Genomic DNA, 24,172 nt, shown 5'->3' with positions numbered 1-24,172 from the left:
TGATGGTTTATAGACTTCATTAAGGAAATTAATTTCTAATAATTCCCACATGTTTGATCAGTTTTCCCAGTTGCCTCTGGATAGTGGTATAACCCAAATACTTGAAAGAGAATTCTTAAGAATAATGCTTCAAAACTAAGCAGGTGTCATCAGCAACTCTCTGATCTGAGATTAAATGTCTTTTGGTATAAATAAACAGTTTCAGAGTCTTTCCCTGAGTCATTTTTTAATATTAAAAGTTAGCAGTCTGGGTCTTCCCTGGTGGCCCAGTGGCTAAGACTCTGCGCTCCCAATGCAGGGGGCCCGGGTTCGATCCCTGGTCGGGGATATAGATCCTGCATGCATGCCACAACTAAAGATCCCATGTGCCACAACGAAAATCCTGTGTGCCACAACTAAGACCCAGTGCAGCCTAAATAAATAAATAAATATTTAAAAAAAGAAATACTGGTCTTTAGTAGTCTTCCAACTACATGTTGTCTATCAAAGAAACATTTTAGATATAAGGATACATATCGATTCCAAGTAAAAGGATGAAAAAAGAGATTTCATGCAAATAGTAACCAAAAGAGCACAGGAGTGGCTATATTAGTTTCAGACAAAATAGACTTTGAGTCAAAAACCGTTACAAGAGACGAAGAAAAATATCATATAATGATAAAAGGGTCAATTCAGGGCTTCCCTGGTTGTGCAGTGGTTAAGAATCTGCCTGCCAATGCAGGGAACACAGGTTCGAGCCCTGGTCCGGGAAGATCCCACATGCCGCAGAGCAACTAAGCCCATGAGCCACAACTATTGAGCCTGCACCCTAGAGCCTACGAGCCACAACTACTGAAGCCCGCATACCACAACTACGGAAGCCCACACACTTACAGCCCATACTCTGCAACAATAGAAGCAACTGCAATGAGAAGCCCGCAACTAGAGAAAACCCACACAAAGCAACAAGGACCCAATGCAGCCATAAATAAATAAATTTTATTTTTTTAAAAAGGGGTCAATTCACCAAGATTTGTTAAGTATTTATGCACCAAACCTCAGAGCTCCTAAATTAATGAGGCAGATGTTGAAAGAATTGAAGAGAGAAATACACAGCAACATAAGAGGCTTCAACACCCACTTTCAATAATGAACAGAACCACCATACAGAAGAATAAGGAAATATAGAAATTGAACAGCACTACAGACCAATCAGACATAACATATACACAGAACACTCCACCCAACAACAGCAGAACACATTTTCTCAAGTACACATGCAACATTCTACAGGACAGAACACATGTCTAGCCACAAAGCAAGTCTTAATAAATTCAAGAAGACTGAAATCATAATACACAGTATCTTTTCCAATCACAATGGAATGAAACTAGAAACAAATAGCACAAGAAAAACTGGAAATTTTACAATATGTGGAAATTAAACACGTGTCTTACAAAACCAATGGGTCAAACAAGAAGTCACAAAGGAAATTAGAAAATACCTGGACACAGATGAAAACGCGAAATGCCAAAAAACTTATGGACGCAGCGAAAGAAGTACTAAGAAGGAAGTTTATAGCCGTAAATGCATATATTAAAAAAAAGGCAAGATCTCAAGTAAGCAATCTAACTTGTACCTCAAGGAACTAAAAGAAGAACGAAACCTAAAGCAGGCAGAAGGAAGGAAATAACAAAGATTAGAGCACAGATAAATGAAATAGTCAACAGAAAAAAAAAAATCATGAAACTAAAAGTGTGTTTTTCAGAAGATCAACAATATTGACAACCTCTTAGCCAGACTGACTAAGGAAAAAAAGAAGACTCAAATAATAAAATCAGAAATGAAAGAGGGAATATTACAACCAATGCCACAGAAATAAGGATTATAAGAGAATAAATACTATGAACAACTGTATACCAACAAATTGGATAGCCAAGAAGACATACATAAATCCCTAGAAAGACACAACCTACCAAGACTGAATCATGAAAAAATAGAAAATCTGAACAAACATATAACTAGCAAGGAGATTCAATCAGTAATCAAAAACCTGCCAACACAGAAAAGCCAAGGACCAGATGGCTTCACTCATCCTCAACAAAATACTAGCACACAGGATTCACAACACATTAAAAGAAGTATGTATACACCATGATCAAGTGGGAATTAACCATGAAATGTAAGGATGATTCAACACATAAAAATCAACCAATATAATACTTCACATTAACAGAATGAAGGACAAAACCACATGATCATCTTGACTGATACAGAAAAAGCAGTTGACAATGCTCAACACCCTTTCATGAAAAAGCACTCAACAAATCAGGAATGGAAGGAAACTAATCAATATAATAAAGGCCATTTATGAGGGCCCACAACTAACTCACACCACACTCAACAGTGTAAAACTGAAAGCTTTTCCTCTAAGATCAGGAACAAGGCAAGAATGCCCACTCTTGCCACTTCTATTCAACACATTATTGGAAGTCCCAGGCTAGAGCAAAGAGACCCCAGGAATAAACTCTCACATACATGGTCAAATGATTTTCAGCAAAGGTATCAAGACCATTCAATGGGAAAAGGATAGTCTTTTCAACAACTGTTGCTCATAAAACTGGTTATCCACATGCAAAAGAATGAAGTTACACTCTCACCTAGCAACATACACAAAACTCAACTCTAAACGGACCAAAGACTTAAATGTTAAGACCTAAAACTATAAAACTCTTAGAAAACTCAGAGCAAAAGTTGCACAACAGCAAATTTGGCAGTGATTTCCTGGATATGATACCAAAGGCACAAGCAACAAAAGAAACAACAGACAAACTGGATTTCATGAAAATTTTTAAATTCTGTATATCAGAAGACACCATCAACAGAGTAAAAAGGAAACCTGCTGTATAGCACAGGGAACTCTACTCAGTGCTCTGTGGTGACCTAACTGGAAAGGAAATCCAAAAAAGAGGGGATATATGTATACATATAGCTGATTCACTTCACTGTACAGCAGAAACTAACACAACACTGTAAAGCAACTACACTCCAATTTAAAAAAAAAAGAGTAAACAGGCAACCCACAGAATGGGGGAAAATATTTGAAAATCATGTATCTGATATGGGATTAATATCCATAATATATAAAGAACTCAAACTCAAAAACAAAAACAAAACAAAACACCCAATTAACCAATTATCAAATGGGCAAAGAACTTGATGAGCCATTTCTCCAAACATATACAAATGGCCAATAAGCACATGAAAAGATGCTCAACATCACTAATCATTAGAAAAATACAAATCAGAACTACAATGAGGGACTTCCCTGGTGGTCCAGTGGTTAAGACTCTCTGCTCCCAAAGCAGGGGGCCCAGGTTCGATCCCTAGTCAGGGAACTAGATCCCACATGCCACAGCTAAGAGTTCACAAGCCACAACTAAAAGATCCCACGTGCCGCAACTAATACCCAGTGCAGCCAAATAAATAAATAAATATTTTTAAAATAAATTAATAAAATAAAATAGATAACCAACAAGCACCTACTGTAAAAACAATTTTAAAAAACCTACAATGAGACATCACCTCACACTCATCAGGATGGCTGCTATCAAAAACAAAAAAAAGGAAGAGAGAGAAAATAACAAATGTTGGTGAAGATGTGGAGAAACTGGGACCCTTGTGTCATATTGGTGGGAATATAAAATGGTGCAACCACTGTGGAAAACAGGAGGGAGTTTCCTTAGAAAACTAAAAATAGAACTACCACATGATCTGGCAATCCCACTTCTGAGTATATATCCAAAAGAACTGAAGGCACTGTCTCAAAGAGATATTTACAAACCCATGTTCACAGCAGCACTACTCACAATAGCCAATAGGCAGAAACATTCCAAGTGTCTTACTAACTGATAAAGGGATAAACAAAATGTGATACAAAAAGGATTCTGGAGAACAGAGATGTGGAGATCATCTTCCTCCCCACAGTTACATCAGAAATACATCTACACATGGAACTACTCCTATAGAACACCCACTGATCGCTGACAGAAGACCTCAGACCTCCCAATAGGCAAGAAACTCCCCACGTACCTGGATAGGACAAAAGAAAAAAGAAAAAACAGAGACAAAAGAATAGGGATGGGACCTGCACCAGTGGGAGGGAGCTGAGAAGGAGGAAAGGTTTCCACACACTAGAAGCCCCTTCACGGGCAGAGACTGCGGGTGACAGAGGTGGAAGCTTCAGAGCCACGGAGAAGAGCGCAGCCACAGGGGTGCGGAGGGCAAAGCGGAGAGATTCCCGCACCGAGTGCCGGCCAGCACTCACCAGCCCGAGAGGCTTGTCTGCTCACCCGCCGGGACAGGCGTGGGCTGGGAGCTGAGGATCGGACTTAGGTCGGATGCAGGAGAGGACTGGGGTTGGCTGCGTGAACATAGCCTTAAGGGGTTAGTGCACCACTGCTAGCCAGGAGGGAGTCCAGGGGAAGTCTGGAGCTGTGAAGAGACAAGAGACTTTTTCTTGCCTCTTTGTTTCCTGGTGCGAGACGAGAGGGGATTAAGAGCGCTGCTTAAAGGAGCTCCAGAGACAGGCACGAGCCACGGCTATCAGCGCCGACCCCAGAGACGGGCATGAGACGCTAAGGCTGCTGCTGCAGCCACCAAGAAGCTTGTGTGCGAGCACAGGTCACTATACACACCTCCCCTCCCGGGAGCCTGTGTAGCCCGCCACTGCCAGGGTCCCGTGATCCAGGCACAACTTCCCCGTGAGAATGCACGGCACGCCTCAGGCTGGTGCAACGTCACGCCGGCCTCTGCTGCTGCAGGCTCGCTCCGCATCCGTACCCCTCCCTCCGCCCGGCCTGAGTGAGCCAGAGCCCCCAATCAGCTGCTCCTTTAACCCCGTCTGTCTGAGTGAAGAACAGACGCCCTCAGGCGACCTACACACAGGGGCGGGTCCAAATCCAAAGCTGAACCCTGGGAGCTGTGCGAACAAAGAGAAAGGGAAATTTTTCCCAGCAGCCTCAGAAGCAGCAGATTAAATCTCCACAATCAGCTTGATGTACCCTGCATCTGTGGAATACATGAATAGACAATGAATCATCCCAAATTGAGGAGGTGGACTTTGGGAGCAAGACAAATAATTTTTTGCCCTTCTCCTCTTTTTGTGAGTGTGTATGTGTAGGCTTCTGTGTGAGATTTTGTCTGTATAGCTTTGCTTTCACCATTTGTCCTAGGGTTCTGACCGTCCGGTTTTTCTCTTTTTCTTTTTACTTAAAAAAAATTTTTTTTCTTAATAATTATTTTTATTTTAATAACTTTATTTTATCTTATCCTACTTTATTTTATCCTCCTACTTTCCTTCCTTCCTTTCTTTCTCTCTTTCTTTCTTTCTTTCTATTTTTTCTCCCTTTTATTCTGAGGCGTGTAGATGAAAGGCTCTTGGTGCTCCAGCCAGGGATCAGTGCTGTGCCTCTGAGGTGGGAGAGCCAACTTCAGGACAGTGGTCCACGAGACCTCCCAGCTCCATGTAAAATCAAACCACAAAAATCTCCCAGAGATCTCCATCTCAACACCAAGACCACACCCAGCTTCAGTCAATGACCAGCAAGCTACAGTGCTGGACACCCTATGCCAAACAACTAACAAGACAGGAACACAGCCCCATCCATTAGCAGAGAGGCTGCCTAAAATCATAATAAGGCTACAGACACCCCAAAACACACCACCAAACGTGGACCTCCCCACCAGAAAGACAAGATCCAGCCTCATCCACCAGAACACAGGCACTAGGCCCCTCCACCAGGAAACCTACACAACCCACTGAACCAACCTTAGCCACTGGGGGCAGACACCAAAAACAATGGGAACTACAAACCTGCAGCCTGCGAAAAGGAGACCTCAAACGCAGTAAGATAAGCAAAATGAAAAAACAGAAAACCACACAGCAGATGAAGGAGCAAGGTAAAAACCCACCAGACCTAACAAATAAAGAGGAAATAGGCAGTCTACCTGAAAAAGAATTCAGAATAATGATAGTAAAGATAATCCAAAATCTTGGAAATAGAATAGAGAAAATGCAAGAAACATTTAACAAGGACCTAGAAGACCTAAAGAGGAAACAAGCAATGATGAACAACACAATAAATGAAATTAAAAATACTCTAGAAGGCATCAATAGCAGAATAACTGAGGCAGAAGAACAGAAAAGTGACCTGGAAGATAAAATAGTGGAAATAACTACTGCAGAGCAGAATAAAGAAAAAAGAATGAAAAGAACTGAGGACAGTCTCAGAGACCTCTGGGATAACATTAAATGCACCAACATTCGAATTATAGGGGTCCCAGAAGAAGAAGAGAAAAAGAAAGGGACTGAGAAAATATTTGAAGAGATTATAGTTGAAAACTTCCCTACTATGGGAAAGGAAATAGTTATTAAGTCCAGGAAGCACAGAGAGTCTCATACAGGATAAATCCAAGGAGAAATACGCCAAGACACATATTAATCAAACTATCAAAAATTAAATACAAAGAAAACATATTAAAAGCAGCAAGGGAAAAACAACAAATAACACACAAGGGAATCCCCATAAGGTTAACAGCTGATCTTTCAGCAGAAACTCTGCAAGCCAGAAGGGAGTGGCAGGACGTATTTAAAGTGATGAAGGAGAAAAACCTACAACCAAGATTACTCTACCCAGAAAAGACCTCATTCAGATTTGATGGAGAAATTAAAACCTTTACAAACAAGCAAAAGCTGACAGTTCAGCACCACCAAACCAGCTTTACAACAACTGCTAAAGGAACTTCTCTAGGCAAGAAACACGAGAAGGAAAAGACCTACAAAAATAAACCCAAAACAATTAAGTAAATGGGAATAGGAACATACATATTGATAATTACCTTAAATGTAAATGGATTAAATGCTCCCACGAAAAGACACAGACTGACTGAATGGATACAAAAACAAGACCCGTATATATGCTGTCTACAAGAGACCCACTTCAGACCTAGAGACACATACAGACTGAAAGTAAGGGGATGGAAAAAGATATTCCATGCAAATGGAAATCAGAAGAAAGTTGGAGTAGCAATTCTCATATCAGACAAAATAGACTTTAAAATAAAGACTATTACAAGAGACAAATAAGGACACTACATAATGATCAAAGGATAGATCCAAGAAGAAGGTGTAACAGTTGTAAATATTTATGCACCCAACATAGGAGCACCTCAATACATAAGGCAAATACTAACAGCCATAAAAGGGGAAATTGACAGTAACACAATCATAGTAGGGGACTTTAACACCCCACTTCCACCAATGGACAGATCATCCAAAATGAAAATAAATATGGAAACATAAGCTTTAAATGATACATTAAACAAGATGGACTTAATTGATATTTATAGGACTTTTCAACCAAAAACAACAGAATACACATTTTTCTCAATTGCTCATGGAACATTCTCCAGGATAGATCATATCTTGGGTCAATAATCTAGCCTTGGTAAATTTCAGAAAATTGAAATCGTATCAAGTATCTTTTCCAACTACAACACTAGGAGACTAGATATCAATTACAGGAAAAGATCTGTAAAAAATACAAACACATGGAGCTAAACAATACACTACTTAATAACAAAGTGACCACTGAAGAAATCAAAGAGGAAATCAAAAAATACCTAGAAACAAATGACAATGGAGACCCGACGACTCAAAGCCTATGGGATGCAGCAAAAGCAGTTCTAAGAGGGAAGTCTATACAATCCTACCTTAAAAACAGGAAACATTCCAAATAAACAACCTAACCTTGCACCTAAAGCAATTAGAGAAAGAAGAACAAACAAACCCCAATTTAGCAGAAGGAAAGAAATCATAAAGATCAGATCAGAAATAAATGAAAAAGAAATGAAGGAAACAATAGCAAAGATCAATAAAACTAAAAGCTGGTTCTTTGAGAAGATAAACAAAATTGATAAAGCATTAGGAAGACTCTTCAAGAAAAAAAGGGAGAAGACTCAAATCAATAGAATTAGAAATGAAAAAGGAGAAACAACAACTGACACTGCAGAAATACAAAAGATCATGAGAGATTACTACAAGCAGCTCTATGCCAATAAAATGGACAACCTGGAAGAAATGGACAAATTCTTAGAAATGCACAACCTGCCGAGACTGAGCCCGGAAGAAATAGAAAATATGAACAGACCAATCACAAGTAATGAAATTGAAACTGTGATTAAAAATCTTCCAACAAACAAAAGCCCAGGACCAGACGGCTTCACAGGCGAATTCTATCAAACATTTGGAGAAGAGCTAACACCTATCCTTCTCAAACTCTTCCAAAATATAGCAGAGGGAGGAACACTCCCAAACTCATTCTATGTGGCCACCATCACCCTGATACCAAAACCAGACAAAGATGTCACAAAGAAAGGAAACTATAGGCCAATATCATTGATGAAAATAGATGCAAAAATCCTCAACAAAATACTAGCAAACAGAATCCAACAGCACATTAAAAGGATCATACACCGTGATCATGTGGGGTTTATTCCAGGAACGCAAGGATTCTTCAATATATGCAAATCAATCAACGTGATACACCATGTTAACAAACTGAAGGAGAAAAACGATATGATCATCTCAATAGATGCAGAAAAAGCTTTTGACAAAATTCAACACCCATTTATGATAAAAACCCTGCAGAAAGTAGGCATAGAGGGAACTTTCCTCAACATAATGAAGGCCATATATGACAAACCCACAGCCAACATTGTCCTCAATGGTGAAAAACTGAAACATTTCCACTAAAATCAGGAAAAATACAAGGTTACCCACTCTCACCACTCTTATTCAACATAGCTTTGGAAGTTCTAGCCACAGCAATCAGAGAAGAAAAAGAAATAAAAGGAATCCAAGTCAGAAAAGAAGAAGTAAAGCTGTCACTGTTTGCAGATGACATGATACTATTCATAGAGAATCCTAAAGATGCTACTAGAAAACTACTAGAGCTAATCAATGAATTTGGTAAAGTAGCGGGATAAAAAGTTAATGCACAGAAATCTCTGGCATTCTTATACACTCGTGATGAAAAATCTGAAAGTGAAATTAAGAAAACACTCCCATTTACTATTGCAACAAAAAGAATAAAATATCTAGGAATAAACCTACCTAAGGAGACAAAAAACCTGTATGCAGAAATTTATAAGACACTGATGAAAGAAATTAAAGATGATACAAATAGATGGAAAGATATACCATGTTCTTGGATTGGAAGAATCAACATTGTGAAAATGACTCTACTACCCAAAGCAATCTACAGATTCAATGCAATCCCTATCAAAGTACCACAGGCATTTTTTACAGAACTAGAACAACAAATTTCACAATTTGTATGGAAACACAGAAGACCCCGAATAGCCAAAGCAATCTTGAGAAAGAAAAATGGAGCTGCAGGAATCAGGCTCCCTGACTTCAGACTATACTACAAAGCTACAGTAATCAAGACAGTATGGTACTGGCACAAAAATAGAAATATAGATCAATGGAACAGGATAGAAAGTTCAGAGATAAACCCACACACATATGATCACCTTCTCTTTGATAAAGGAGAAAAGACAGCCTCTTCAATAAGTGGTGCTGGGAAAACTGGACAGGTACATGTAAAAGTATGAAATTAGAACACTCCCTAACACCATACACAAAAATGAACTCAAAATGGATTAAAGACCTAAATGTAAGGCTAGACACTATCAAACTCTTAGAGGAAAACATAGGCAGAACACTCTATGACATAAATCACAGAAAGATCCTTTTTGACCCACTTCCTAGAGAAATGGAAATAAAAACAAAAATAAACAAATGGAACCTAATAAAACTTAAAAGCTTTTGCCCGCATACCACAAAAAGAAAAAAAAACAACTACAAATAGGACAACCATACGACCCAGCAATCTCACTACTGGGCATATACCCTGAGAAAACCATAATTCAAAAAGAGTTATGTACCAAAATGTTCATTGCAGCTCTATTTACAATAGCCAGGACATGGAAGCAACCTAAGTGTCCATCAACAGATGAATGGATAAAGAAGATGTGGCATATATATACAATGGAATATTACTCAGCCATAAAAAGAAACGAAATTGAGTTATTTGTAGTGAGGTGGATGGACCAAAAGTCTGTCATACAGAGTGAAGTAAGTTAGAAAAAGAAAGACAAATACCGTATGCTAACACATATATATGGAATGTAAGAAAATAAAATGTCATGAAGAGCCTAGGGGTAGGATGGGAATAAAGACACAGACCTACTAGAGCATGGACTTGAGGATATGGGGAGGGGCAAGGGCAAGCTGTGACGAAGTGAGAGAGTGGCATGGACATATATACACTATCAAACGTAGGGTGCATAGCTAGTGGGAAGCAGCCGCATGGCACAGGGAGATCAGCTAGGTGGTTTGTGACCACCTAGAGGGGTGGGATAGGGAGGGTGGGAGGGAGGGACGGAGGGAGACGCAAGAGGGAAGAGATATGGCAACATATGTGTATGTATATCTGACTCACTCTGTTGTAAAGCAGAAACTAACACACCATTTTAAAGCAATTATACTCCAATAAAGATGTTAAAAAAAAAAAAAGTACAAGAGAATATTATTCAGCCTTAAAAGGAAGTTAATCTGTCACATGTTACAATGTGCATGAACCTTGAGGACATTAAGCTAAGTGAAATAAGCCAGTCACAAAAGACCAATAGTGTATGATTCCTCTTAAATGAGGTATCCAGATTAATCAAATTCACAGAAACACAAAGTAGAATGGTTGTTACTAGGGGCTGGGGTGAGAGGGAATGCGGAGTTGGTTGTTTACAGGTGCAGAGCTTCAGTTTAAGAGTTCAGGACATTGCACAACAATGTTAACATATTTAACATTATTGAACGGTACACTTTAAAATGGTTAATGTGGTTAAGATGTTATGTGTATTTTACCACATAAAATTTAAAAAAAAATTTTTTTTTTCAAAAAAATCCCCACATAAACCAAAACAGAAAATTTCTTTATTTCTTTTACAAGAAATACTAAGGGAAGTGCCTAAGGGACATTTCAGAATGATAAAAGGGTCAATCCACCAAGACTACCTAATAATTAAAAATATATATGCACCTAGCATCAGAGCTCCAAAACACCTTAAATAAAAACTAACAGAACTGGGAACTGCCCTGGTGGTGCAGTGATTAAGAATCCACCTGCCAATTCAGGGGACATGGGTTCGAGCTCTGCTCCGGTAAGATCCCACATGCTGCAGAGCAACTAAATCCGTGCACCACAACTACTGAGCCTGCGTTCTAGAGCCCATAAGCCACAGCTACTGAGCCCATGTGCTGCAACTGCTGAAGCCAGTGTGCCCAGAGCCCATGTTCCGCAAAGGGAGAGGCCACTGCAATGAGAAGCCCAGGCACCGCAGCAAAGAGCAGCCCCCACTCCCACAACTAGGGAAAAAGCACGCACGCAGCAACGAACACCCAACACAGCCAAAAATAAATAAATAAATAAGGTTATTAAAAAAAAAAAAAACTAACAGAACTGAAGGAAAAAAGAGACAATCCAACAATAATTAGACCTCAATACTCCAGGTTCCAAAAGCAGTGGATGGATGGAGATTCTGTGGATGATTCTTGAACATTAAAAAAAAAACAACAGAGCAAATGTCAATGGCTCTCCTATATACCAGCAATGAACAACTGGAATTTGAAATTAAAAACACAATACCATTGGGGCTTTCCTGGCGGTCCAGTGGTTAAGACTCCACACTTCTGCTGCAGGGGGTGCAGGTTTGATCCCTGGTCAGGAAACTAAGATCCCACATGCCACATGGCATGGCCAAAAAAACCCTCAAAAAACAAAAAAAACACCACAATACCATTTACATTAGCACCCCAAAAATTAAATACTTAGGTATAAATCTAACCAAATATATACAAGATCTACATGAGGGAAACTATAAAACTCCAGCAAAAGAAATCAAAAAGGAACTAATTAAATGGATGAATAGTCCTTTTTCATGGTTAGAAAGACTCAATACTGTCAACGTCAGTTCCTCCCAACCTGTTGTATAGATTCAATACAATTCCAATCAAAATCCAAGAAAATTATTTTGTGGACATTGACAAACTGGTTCTAAAGTTTATATGAAGAGTCAAAATACCCAGCATAGCCAGCACAAAATTGAAGAAGCCAAAGTGGGAGGACTGATACTACTTGACTTAAAGACTTACTATAAAGCTACAGCAATCAAGAGTGTGGTATTGGTGAAAGACTAGACAAACAGATCACTGTAACACAACAGAGTCCAGAAATAGACCCACATAAAGAAAACTGATAATTGACAAAGGAACCAAGGCAACGTAATGGAGCAAAGACAGTCTTTTCAACAAATTATGCTGGAATAACTGGACATCCACGTGCAAAAAGTGAATCTAGACACAGATCTTACCCCTTTCACAAAACTTAACTCAAAATGGATCATAGATGTAAATGCAGAATGCAAAACTATAAAAACTATAAAACACCTAGAAGATAATATAGGAGAAAACCTAGATCACCTTGGCTATGGTGATCACTTTTTAGGTACAACACGAAAGGCACAATCCCTGAAATAACTGATAAGCTGCACTCATCAAAATTAAAAACCTTTGTTCTGTGGAAGATAATGTTAAGAGAATGAGAAGACGAGCCACAGACTGGGAGATATTTCTAACAGACATATCTGATAAGGACTGTTAACCAAAATATACAAAGAACTCTTAAAACTCAACAATATGAAAACAAACAACTTGGTTAGAAAATGGGCAACAGACCACCAAAGAAGATATACAACTGGAATAAGCATATGAAAAGATGCTGAGTATCATTTATCATTAGGGAACTGTAAAGTAAAACAATGAGACACTACTACCTACCTATTAGAATAGCCAAAATCCAAAACACTGACAACAAATGCTGCCAAGGATATGGAACAACAGGAACTCTCATTCACTGCTGAATGATGGTGGGAAAGCAAAATGGTACAGTCACTTTGTAAGACAATTTGGCAGTTTCTTATAAAACTAAACATGTTATTAGCATACAATCTAGTAATCAAACTCCTTGGTACTGACCCAAATGGACTGAAAAGATATGTCTACACAAAAACCTGCACATGGATGTTTAGAGCAGCTTTACTCATAACTGCCAAAACTTGAAAGCAACTAAAATATCCTTTAGTAGGTGAATGGATAAGATAAACTAGACAACATAATATTATTCAGCACTAAAAAGAAATGAGCTGGGCTTCCCTGGTGGCGCAGTGGTTAAGAGTCCGCCTGCCGATGCAGGGGACACGGGTTCGTGCCCCAGTCCGGGAAGATCCCACATGCCACGGAGCGGCTGGGCCCATGAGCCATGGCTGCTGAGCCTGCGCATCCAGAGCCTGTGCTCCGCAACGGGAGAGGCCACAACAGTGAGAGGCCCGCGTACCGCAAAAAAAAAAAAGAGAAAAGAAATGAGCTACCAAGTCATGAAAAGACATGGAGAAACTATACTGTACCATAATGGTGGATACATGCCATTATACGTTCGTCAAAAACCATAGAATGTACAATACCAAAAGTGAGCCCTAATGTAAACTCTGGTTTTGGATGTCAATGTAGATTCATTGTAACAGACACACTCCACTCTGATGTGGGATATTGACAGTGGAGGAGGCTGTGCATGTGTGGGGGCAGGAGGTGGATGGGAAATCTCTGTACCATCTGATCAATTTTTCTTTGAACCTAAAACTGCTCTAAAAAATAGTCTGTTGAGGGAATTCCCCAGGGTGGTCTAGTGGTTAGGATTCCGTGCTTTCACTGCCAAAGGCACGGGTTCAGTCCCTGGTTGGGGAACTAAGATCCCACAAGCTGTGGGGTGCAGCAAAAAAAACAAACAACAACAACATAGTCTATTGAAAAACAACCAAAACAAAAAAACCTCTGGTCCAGCAATGCAAGGAGTTAGGAAATCATCACTCCCATCCCCACAAAAAGAGAAAAAGCTGAACAAGTTGAAAATCAACAACTCTTCTTACATCCACCAGGGAACTGAAATGAAGGGCAAACTACAGTCTCCCAAATTAGAGAGACAAACGGATACAGAGAATCACAACTTAATGGAACAGAATCCCAGAGCAGACACCACCATGGGGACCTGTACTAGGGTAGGCAAGCCTAAACTGTAATTGACAAATTGCTAGAGGCTCAGGGTAGACAACCCTGAGATTTAAAAGCTCCTGGGAAACAATCTTAGAGGGGCTCCCACACTTTATGAGTTTTACCTCCAGGAACTGTACCAGGTTCCACAGTTAAGATCAGAGAAAAATCTCCTCTCGCTCTGGCAGGGGGAGGGCAAAAGCAGCCATTTTGAAACAAGCCTAGAGTATTCTGTTCTTAACAAGACCTGCCCTCAAAAGAAACTATTTTACCAGAGCCTGGGGTTTTACCAGAGACTAAGTGATGCAGGGGAAGGGAAATACCCAACTCCAGCCCCCTTCTAGCTTTCCTGTCTCACCTAAGGGGAAAACAATGAGAAACCCTAGTGAAGATCACAGCCCAGGGAAAGTCCTAATAATAGGACTATAGAACACTTACCCTCCACCCACACCTTACCACTACATCAACAGGGCTCCTGATAATGATGGTATATGAATGAAAGAACAGCACAACTCATACCTTACTTAAGAAGTCCTCTGAGGGACTTCCCTGGTGGCACAATGGTTAAGAATCCGCCTGCCAACACAGGAGACACGGGTTCAAGCCCTGATCCAGGAAGATCCCACATGCCGCAGAGCAACAAAGCCCATGCACCACAACTACTGAGCCTGCGCTCTGGAGTCCACAAGTTGCAACTACTGAGTCCGTGTGCCACAACTAATGAAGCCCACGCACCTGGAGCCATCCCAACAAGAAGCCTGCGCAGCGCAACAAAGAGTAGCCCCCACTCGCCGCAACTAGAGAAAGGCCGTGCACAGCAACAAAGACCCAACACAGCCAAAAATAAATAAATAAAAATAAATTTATTTTAAAATTCCATATTTAAAAATAAAAAAAAAGAAGTCCTTAGAGAAATCCAAAGACAACAGGGGGAACAAAAACAAGGTCACCAGAGGAAATTTTAGCCTTTGACACCTACAGCTATAGCAAACAATAAACACAAAATCACCTCTAACCAGATAAACTTATAAAACTTCACATTAAAGGTCTATTTACTTCAGTTCCTTTCATATCATATTCATTCAGTACATGCCTGGCTTTCAACAAAAAAAATTACAAGACATACAAGACATAAAACTAGTTTGAAGACACAAAGCAAGCATCAGAACCAGAATCAGATAAGGCAGACATATTCGAGTTTCAGTTTGTAAAGATGAAGACGTTTTGGAGATGGATGGTAGTGAAGATTACAAAACAGTGTGAATGTACTTAATGCCACATAAAAATGGCTAAAATGGAGAAATTCCCTGGTGGTCCAGTGGTTAGGACTCAGTGCTTTCACTGCTGGGGCCATGGCTTCAACCCCTGGTCGAGGAATTCAGATCCTGCAAGCCACGCAGCACAGCCAAAATAAATAATTTTTTTAAAAGGTTAAAATGGTAACTTTTATGTTATATATATTTTACTGCAATTTTTAAAAAAAGAAAAAGAAATCAAGTTGGAAAAAAAGAAATGAGCTACCAAACCATGAAAACACATGGGAGGAAACTTAAATGCATATTGCTAAGTGAAGGAAGCCATTCTAAAAAGGCTACATAGGGACTTCCCTGGTAGCACAGTGGTTAAGAATCTGCCTGCCAATGCAGGGACACAGGTTTAAGCCCTGGTCTGGGAAGATCCCACATGCCTCAGAGCAACTAAGCCTGTGTGCCACAACTACTGAGCCTGCACTCTACAGCCTGCGAGCTACAACTACTGAGCCTGCGTGCACAATTACTGAAGCCCATGCACCTAGAGCCCATGCTCCGCAATAAGAGAAGCCACCTCAATGAGAAGCTCGCACACCACAACAAAGAGTAGCCCCCACTCACCGCAAGCAGAGAAAAAGCCCACGCGCAGCAACAAAGACCCAACACAGTCAAAAATAAATAAATTTATTTTTTAAATAAATAAATAATAAAAAATAAAAAGGCTACATACTGTATGATTCTGACTACATGACTTTCTGGAAAAAGCAAAACTGTGGATACAGTAAAAATATCAGCAGCTGCCAGGGTTTCAGAGGAAGAAAGGGAGGGATAAACAGGTAGAGCACACGGATTTTTTTAGGCAGTGAAACTGTTCTGTGTGATACTGTAATAGTGGATATATGTCATTATACATTTGTCAAAACCCACAGAATGTACAAAAAGTGGACTCTGATAAAAACATGCACTTCAATTAATAATGTATCAATATCAGCTTACCGATTGTAACAAATGTGCCACCCTAATACAAGATGCTAATAATAGAGAAAACAGGGGAGGAAAAAGAGGTACATGAGAATTCTGTACTTTCTGCTAAACATAAATCTGCTCCCAAAAAAGTCTATTAATTAAAATGAAAAAAAAATGATAGCTACCTGTGACAAGACCAACAAGGAAATATAAGATGTGAATACTCTATAAACAAACTACGTCTATGGATATTATAGAACACTCCAGCCTAGGGTAGCAGAATACACCTCAGCATACATGGAACAACTCCAGAACAGACCATATGTTAGGCCATAAAACAAGCCTCAAATTTTTTTTTTAATTTTATTTTATTGAAGTATAAGTGATTTACAATGTTGTGTTAATTTCTGCTGTACAGCACAGTGACTCAATTATACACATAAGTCTCAAATTTTTTAAATAACTGAAATCATGGAAAGTATATTCTCCAACCAAAATGGAATGAAATTAGAAATCAATAACAGAAGGAAATTGAGGAAATTAACAAATACGTGGAAATCAAGCAACAGACTCCTAAATAACCAATGGGTCAAAAAAAGAAATCACGAAGAGAATTTTCAAACATTTTGAGATAGACAACAGGCAGAAAACAACCCAAATGTCCATCAATTGATGAATGGATAAAAAAATGTAGTATATCCATACAATGGAATATTATTAAGTCATAAAAAAGAATGAAAAATTGATGTTATATACATGGATGTTTCCTAAAAACATTATGCTAAGTGAAAGAGTCCAGTCATAAGACCACATATTGGAATTCGCTGGTGATCCAGTGGTTAGGACTCGGTGCTCTCATTGCCAAGGCCCTGGGTTCAATCACTGCTGGGGGAACTAAGATCCTGAAAGCTGTGTGGCATGCACTACATGTTATATGATTCCATTTATATTAAAGGCCCAGAATAGGCAAATCTAAAGAGAGAGAAAGTAGATTAATGGTTGCTTAGCGGAATGGAAGCTAGAGGGGTGATAGCTAAAGTATACAGAGTTTCTTTTTGAGGTAATGAAAAAATTGTTCTAAAATTGTGGTGATGGCTGCACATATCTATTAATTTACTGAAACCACTGAATTGTGCATTAAAATTCAGGGTAAATTGTATGGTATTTGAATTATATCTCAACAAAACTGTTAAAAATGTTTTTAAATAAGCCAGGTAAGTATTCAGCACATTAAGTAAAATTAAATAAAATATATCTAAGGAAATAGTAAAAGATGAGAACTGAAATTAATGAATTAAATGATGAAAAGCAATAGAATTAAACTTAAATCTAAGAGCTGTTTCCTTGGATGAAAACAATTAACAAGACAAATCCATAGCTAGTCAGATCAAGAGAAGAATAAAACATAATCATATAAAATCTGGAATGAGAAATGGAAATAACCACAGATGCAGTAGAAAAAAATAAAGAATACTATAATTAACCAGAAACCCTTGCTGAAATGATTTTCTAGAAAAATCATAAATTACAAAATTAACCCAAGAAAAGTGAGAGAGTATATACAGATTATAACCCTGAAAGGAATCCAGAGGCACAGTAGTTTCACAAGTGATTATTTTTCAAACATGCAAGAAAATTTTACATTATTTAAACTGTTCCAAGACACAGAAAAATAAAAATCTTCCCAGTACCTTGCAGAAAAACGGCATAATTCTGATTCCAAATTTGACAAAGAAAGGTCAAGAAAACATTTTTAAAAAAACTTAAACCATTATCATTTATCAAATATCTACAAATAAAATCCAGCACTTCCTTAAGAGAAAAATACGCAATAACTGATAGTTTTTATCCTATGAGCACAAGAAAGGATTAATACTAAGAATAAAATCTGTATTAACAGGTCAAAAAAGATTAAGAATTGTACAGTGTAGATAAATTTGGAGATGGGGAGCAGGAAGGTGTAGGGGTTCAGGCCTGTGTTCTCTCCTTCTATGAAATGGTAACCTGTTGATAGGAGAATGCTGAACATTGGGTGAAATCTAGAGGAAAAGAGTGAAAAAGCAGGGCTTCCCTGGTGGCGCAGTGGTTGAGAGTCCGCCTGCCGATGCAGGGGACACGGGTTCATGCCCTGGTCTGGGAAGATCCCACATGCCGCGGAGCGGCTAGGCCCGTGAGCCATGGCCGCTGAGCCTGCGCGTCCAGAGCCTGTGCTCCGCAACAGGAGAGGCCACAACAGTGAGAGGCCCGCGTACCGCAAAAAAAAAAAAAAAGTGAAAAAGCAGAAGCTGAAGGAGGAAACATAAAAAGATTTCCAAGCACTGTTGATGACCCATTTAAAAGTTGGAGACCAGACTTCCCTGGTGGTGCAGTGGTTAAGAATCTGCCTGCCAATGCAGGGGACGCGGGTTCGATCCCTGGTCCAGGAAGATCCCACATACCATGGAGCAACTAAACTCATGCACCACAACTACTGAGCCTACATGCTGCAACTACTGAAGCCCATGCACTCTAGGGCCTGCGTGCCACAACCACTGAGCCCGTGTGCTGCAACTACTGAAGCACGCATGCCTAGAACCCAGTGCTCCACCACAAGAGAAGCCACCGCAATGAGAAGCCCTCTCACTGCAATGAAGAGTAGCCCCCACTCGCCACAACTAGAGAAAGCTCGCACACAGCAATGAAGACCTAATGCAGCCAAAAAAAAAAAAAAAAAAGTTGGAGTCCAAGTGGTCAAAAGGTACAAACTTCCAGTTATAAGATAAATAAGTACTAGGGATGCAATGCACAACATGATAAATATAATTAACACTGCTGTATGTTATATACGAAAATTGTTAAGAGTAAATCCTAAGAGTTCTCAACACCAGAAAAAAATTTTTTTTCTATTTCTTTAATTTTCTAGCTATATGAGATGACTTACTGTGATAACCATTTCATGATGTATGTAAGTCAAATCATTATGCTGTATATCTTAAACTAATACAGTGCTTTATGTCAATTATATTCAATAAAACTGGAAGAAAAGTAAATAAACAATAAAACTAAAAGAAAAAAAAAGTTGAAGACCAAGAATTTCTATGATACCAATCCACAGAATTGAATTATTTTCCCTAGCACAGTTCAGAAATTTAGGTTTAGGAATTACAAGTAGAGGTGTTTGAAATGGTCCATGTTGAATGGTCTGCAGGACCAGCATAAGACCAATACAGCAAGGGCTCACTTCCCTGAACTCAAAAAAACTTGGTTGTAAGGCGGGTCATATTTTGCATTGAACTTAAAACAGTTCCACGCCTTAGCTCAGTTTCATTAATAGGACTTGCAAACTTAATCAACACCTTACAGATCACCACTAGAACATCCTAATTGCCTACTAAGAGAGATACATGAGAGTGAATCAAATATTACAATTTTGTCATTTAACTTGAGACTACACTGAATGAAATTAATGTTTCCTATCATTTGGTGTCTTCCTTTGAATACACTGAATTAAATACTACACAACAAACTCATCTTCAAAAATTTTATAGTTCAGGGCTTCCCTGGTGGTGCAGTGGTTAAGAATCTGCCTGCCAATACAAGGCACACGGGTTCCAGCCTTGGCCCTGGAAGATCCCACATGCCGCAGAGCAACTAAGCCCACGTGCCGCAACTACTGAGCCTGCACGCCTAGAGCCTGTGCTCCGCAAAAAGAGAAGCTACCGTGGGCTTCCCTGGTGGCGCAGTGGTTGGGAGTCCGCCTGCCGCTGCGGGGGGCGCGAGTTCGTGCCTGGGTCCGGAAGGATCCCGCGTGCCGCGGAGCAGCTGGGACCGTTGGCCATGGCCGCTGGGCCTGCGCGTTCGGAGCCTGTGCTCCGCCCCCGCTCACCGCAACTAGAGAAAGACCACGTACAGCAACGAAGACCCAACACAGCCAAAAATAAATTAATTTAAAAGAAATGTTATAGGGGCTTCCCTGGTAGCGCAGTAGTTGAGAGTCCGCCTGCCGATGTAAGGGACACGGGTTCGTGCCCCGGTCTGGGAAGATCCCACACGCCGCGGAGCGGCTGGGCCCGTGAGCCATGGCCGCTGAGCCTGCGCGTCTGGAGCCTGTGCTCCGCAACAGGAGAGGCAAAAAAAAAAAAAAAAAGAAATGTTATAATAAATTTCTAGCAAGAAATATATTAAAGTTTCTCCTTTAAACATTTTCCAACTTACACCAGTAAATCTTAATATGTTAGTGAACAAAAAAATATTTTAATACTCTTTATATCATCTTAGAACTACCTTTAATACAGCACATCACCCACACCTTCATATACCCTCCAAGGTAAATAGGACAATATCTGATTTCTCTCAAAAACAGAAACAAAACACCTCTATGGAAAAAGCACTCTGGGCTCTAAGAAGCAATATCTTCTATTACACATAGATAGATCACTGTTAGACAGGATAATAATTTTTTCACACTGGCTGTAATAAGCGGTAAAGTGGTTTAATTAAAATCTTCTCGGAATATTAAATTTATACATTAATAGTTATTCAAACAAGAAGTCATAGAACAAAATTAAAGTTAGGAGACCTCATCCACAAGTGTGGCTTTAATTATGGTCCATATGTAAATAACTTACAACTTGACATGTCCAGCCCAGACCCCTCCTCTGATCTCTAAAACCAAACCCATAATCTTAACACCCATCCCAACCATCCCATCACCCCACCCCATGGCCACCACCCCTACCATAAACCTGGCCATATTTCAACCATTTATCCAATAACCTGACACCTTCTTGCCCTAGTGTTCCACATCTAATCCACTATTAGTGTAAAAATAATGTAAAATTAGTGTATCAGTGTGATTACTTTACCTCTTAAATATCTCTTGAATCAGTCTACGTTTTACTATATCCACCAACACTTCCTTATTCCAAAATACCATCATCATCATTTGCCTGGCAATACTGCAATGACCTCCTAATTAGCATCCCTGACTTATTATTGCAGCTCCCCACCCCACCCTGCTGTCAAAGCTGTTCTCTACTGTGCTACAAAGTGATCTTTCTGAAACACAAATCTTATCCTATACCCCTTTGTTTAAAACATTTTCAATGACTTCCCAGGATAAAGCTTCCAAATCCCTTGCACAGCACACAAAGCCTTGAAGTCTCTGCTCAACCCATATTGGCTTTTGGTTCCTTGACAATGCCACACTCTCTCTTACCGACAGTACCTTTCTATGTGCCTTTCCCTCAGCTGCAAAGCTCCTTCCTTTTCACTTCACCTAGTTGACTGTAACCTGTCTTCAGATCTCAGCTTGTCATAGTTTCCTCAGAGAAGCTTAGAGAAGCTTTCCCCAGCTTCACTGGCAAGATGAGATTCCCTTATTGAATGTTTTCAAAGCATGTTAGCACATATCAATTTTACTTTTATTTTTGTGACCCAACTGAATTTTGTCTGCCTCCCTCTTTAGACTGCGTACGCTAGAAAAGCAGAGACAACAAATGTTTGGGTTCACCAAGGTTCCACAGCACCCAGCACAATGTGTGGCCCATGAAGAATGCTCAATGATATATGTTCAGTGAACTCAGCACCAATTGGAACATTTACCAGGCAAAACAACAACTATTACTCTTTAATGATCAACAGTCTACAGCATCAATGTCCAGCAGAACTTTCTGTAGTGATGAAATTATTCTATATCTGCACTGTCCAATTACATAGCCACTAGTCAAGTGTGACTACTGAGCATTGTTCGTACAGAAGCACTGAATTTTTAATTTTATTTAATTTTAACAAATTAAGATGTAAGGAGCCACACGCTGCTATGACTACTGTATTGAACGGCACAGGCCTATATAGTCTTTCTTCTGTCTTTTCAATTGTTGTACCTTGTTGTTTTACTCTGCACAGTTGACATCTTGTCTAAGGAGCAGTCCTAGACAATAAACCTTAGGTTTCTTTTTGAAAGGTACCACAAGGTACCTTTCACAGAATAGAAATTTCATAAATGTCTGATGACTAGATATCTGAATCGTATAGCAAACCTTTCCTTTGTCCCTGAAAAGGAATCAATTAAATGCAGTTATTTTCAAAATGATCTTCAGGAGGCAACCATAAAATCAGCTCTTTCTAGTTTTCCAGACAGTTGGGAGCTGCAACTTAAGCCTCCTGCGTTTCTAAGCCCCTCCTACCGGCTGGGGACCCCTTTATTGCTACAAACGAGAGGTCAGAGAAGCACAGTTGGCAAGAAGCCTCTAGAGACTAACTACTCAAAGGGTGCACAGAATCCACTCTGCTCCCTCAAGGGCAGTCCCGCTCTTCAGGCAAACTAATCTCCTAATTGTCTCCCCAACAAGATAGTCCCTGGGCAACCACTGTCTCCACTCCTACAACGCCCTTTTCCCCTCCCTCAGGGTATAAAGCCCACCTCCTCCCCAGAGCGTTTCTTAACCACCATATTGGCTCCTCTGAACATCCGGAGTAATTTTAAAAGCCCAGGGGAGAGAGGGAGGGTGGGGAGGTAACAAGAGAGATCTTTGCCTTGAAAGAACAGGAGACTTCGAGTAGTCGGCCAGAAGCCTGGGCAAGAGTCGGGGCCTAGGAGACGAAATGGCCCTACAAGCCTTTAAAAGCACGCGTACTATTCGTCAGGCACCATGACAGTCAGAGAGCAAGAGGAAGCCCGCAAGGGAGAGCAGGCAAAGCGCTCAGGATCCACCCTGCCCGACCACGGCCCATACCCCTCCCCGACCCGGCTCACCTTCCCCAGGCTAGTCAGCTCGCCCTCCGAGCAGCGGTGCCTCGGGAGCGACGGCTGAGGCAAAGTCCGGCCGGGGTGCGCCTGCAGCCAGGCCTTGGCCTCCTCATCCTCCTCGTCGTCCGTACTCTCCCGACGCTGGCTCTCGTAGTTAAAATCCGCGTCCGGCTTCCGCCCCTCCTCTTCCTCCATCTCCTCCGCCATCACCACGTCGTACTCGTCCAAGTTCTCCGCCGCCTCCTCCTCCTCTTCGAGCTCTCCTGGCCACGGTATGTCCTCTAGCTCCATATTGGCGTCTAGCTCCAGGAAGCTGAAGAGGAGGAGGGGGAGGGGGGAGGGAAAGGAGGGGAAGAGAGCCTACTGGCGGTTGTGGCCGCGCGCAGGCGCGGAGACCGCCGACGCCTCGCGCCGGCGCCGCGCGGACTGGTCGGGGCAGGGAGTGCGCGCTCTTGTTGCTAAGGGTGCCCAGCGGAGACAGCGGGAAGTTCAGAGGGGCGGAGCTGCTGACAGGCGACGCCGACGCCTCGCCCCTGTCACGCGATGGGATCTTGCTCACAGTACTGTAAGCTCACAATGAACCCGGACTGGGCTTCTGTCGGAAGAGGGGAGAATTCAGTCCTCCGCTGGGCCGGGCCAAAATTGAATTTTGCCCCTGCACAGAGGGACGATCAGACCCTCGGACAAACCCAAAATAATCAAACCTAAAAATTATAAATTTTTAAAGGTTGAGTGCCTAATGTATGACAGGCTGTATCATGGGCACTTGAACCTAACAGTGGAAAAGTGTCAGAGGCAGTAGAGGGTTAAGTAAGAACAGGGCTCTGGTATCAGAAAGATGGGACTGAATCCAAACATGGCCACTTAACAGCAGTGAGACTAAGCCTCTATGAAATGAGGTAATAGGCCCTCGCATAGGATGGTTGTGATAGTTAAGGGAGATAACCAATATGAAGGACTTAGTGGTAGGTATTATTTGTTGATTATTGTACAGTAACATTAAATGCTTACAGTTCTGTG

General features: G+C 40.6%; 1 protein-coding gene across 12 annotated transcripts in view; it reads right to left on the bottom strand.

The window, feature by feature from the left end:
* Positions 1-23,463, bottom strand: part of ALMS1 (ALMS1 centrosome and basal body associated protein) — a 230,018-nt gene extending 206,555 nt beyond the window's left edge. For 10 of the 12 annotated variants that reach the window (XM_027132039.1, XM_027132047.1, XM_027132037.1 and 7 more), the window contains exon 1: positions 23,159-23,458. In XM_027132039.1, the coding sequence (XP_026987840.1) occupies positions 23,159-23,443 (285 nt within the window). In that variant the 5' untranslated portion in view covers positions 23,444-23,458. Of the gene's footprint in view, positions 1-23,158 lie in introns of all 12 variants that reach the window. The other 2 variants (XR_003438292.1, XR_003438291.1) reach the window with 1 other exon arrangement.
* Positions 23,464-24,172: the final 709 nt, after the last annotated feature.

The sequence above is a fragment of the Aethalodelphis obliquidens genome, unplaced genomic scaffold (assembly GCF_003676395.1).
Source record: "Aethalodelphis obliquidens isolate GAN/ISIS:26980383/991018 unplaced genomic scaffold, ASM367639v1 scaffold40, whole genome shotgun sequence".
NCBI lineage: Eukaryota > Metazoa > Chordata > Mammalia > Artiodactyla > Delphinidae > Aethalodelphis > Aethalodelphis obliquidens.
This window is presented reverse-complemented; position numbering and strand designations above follow the sequence as displayed.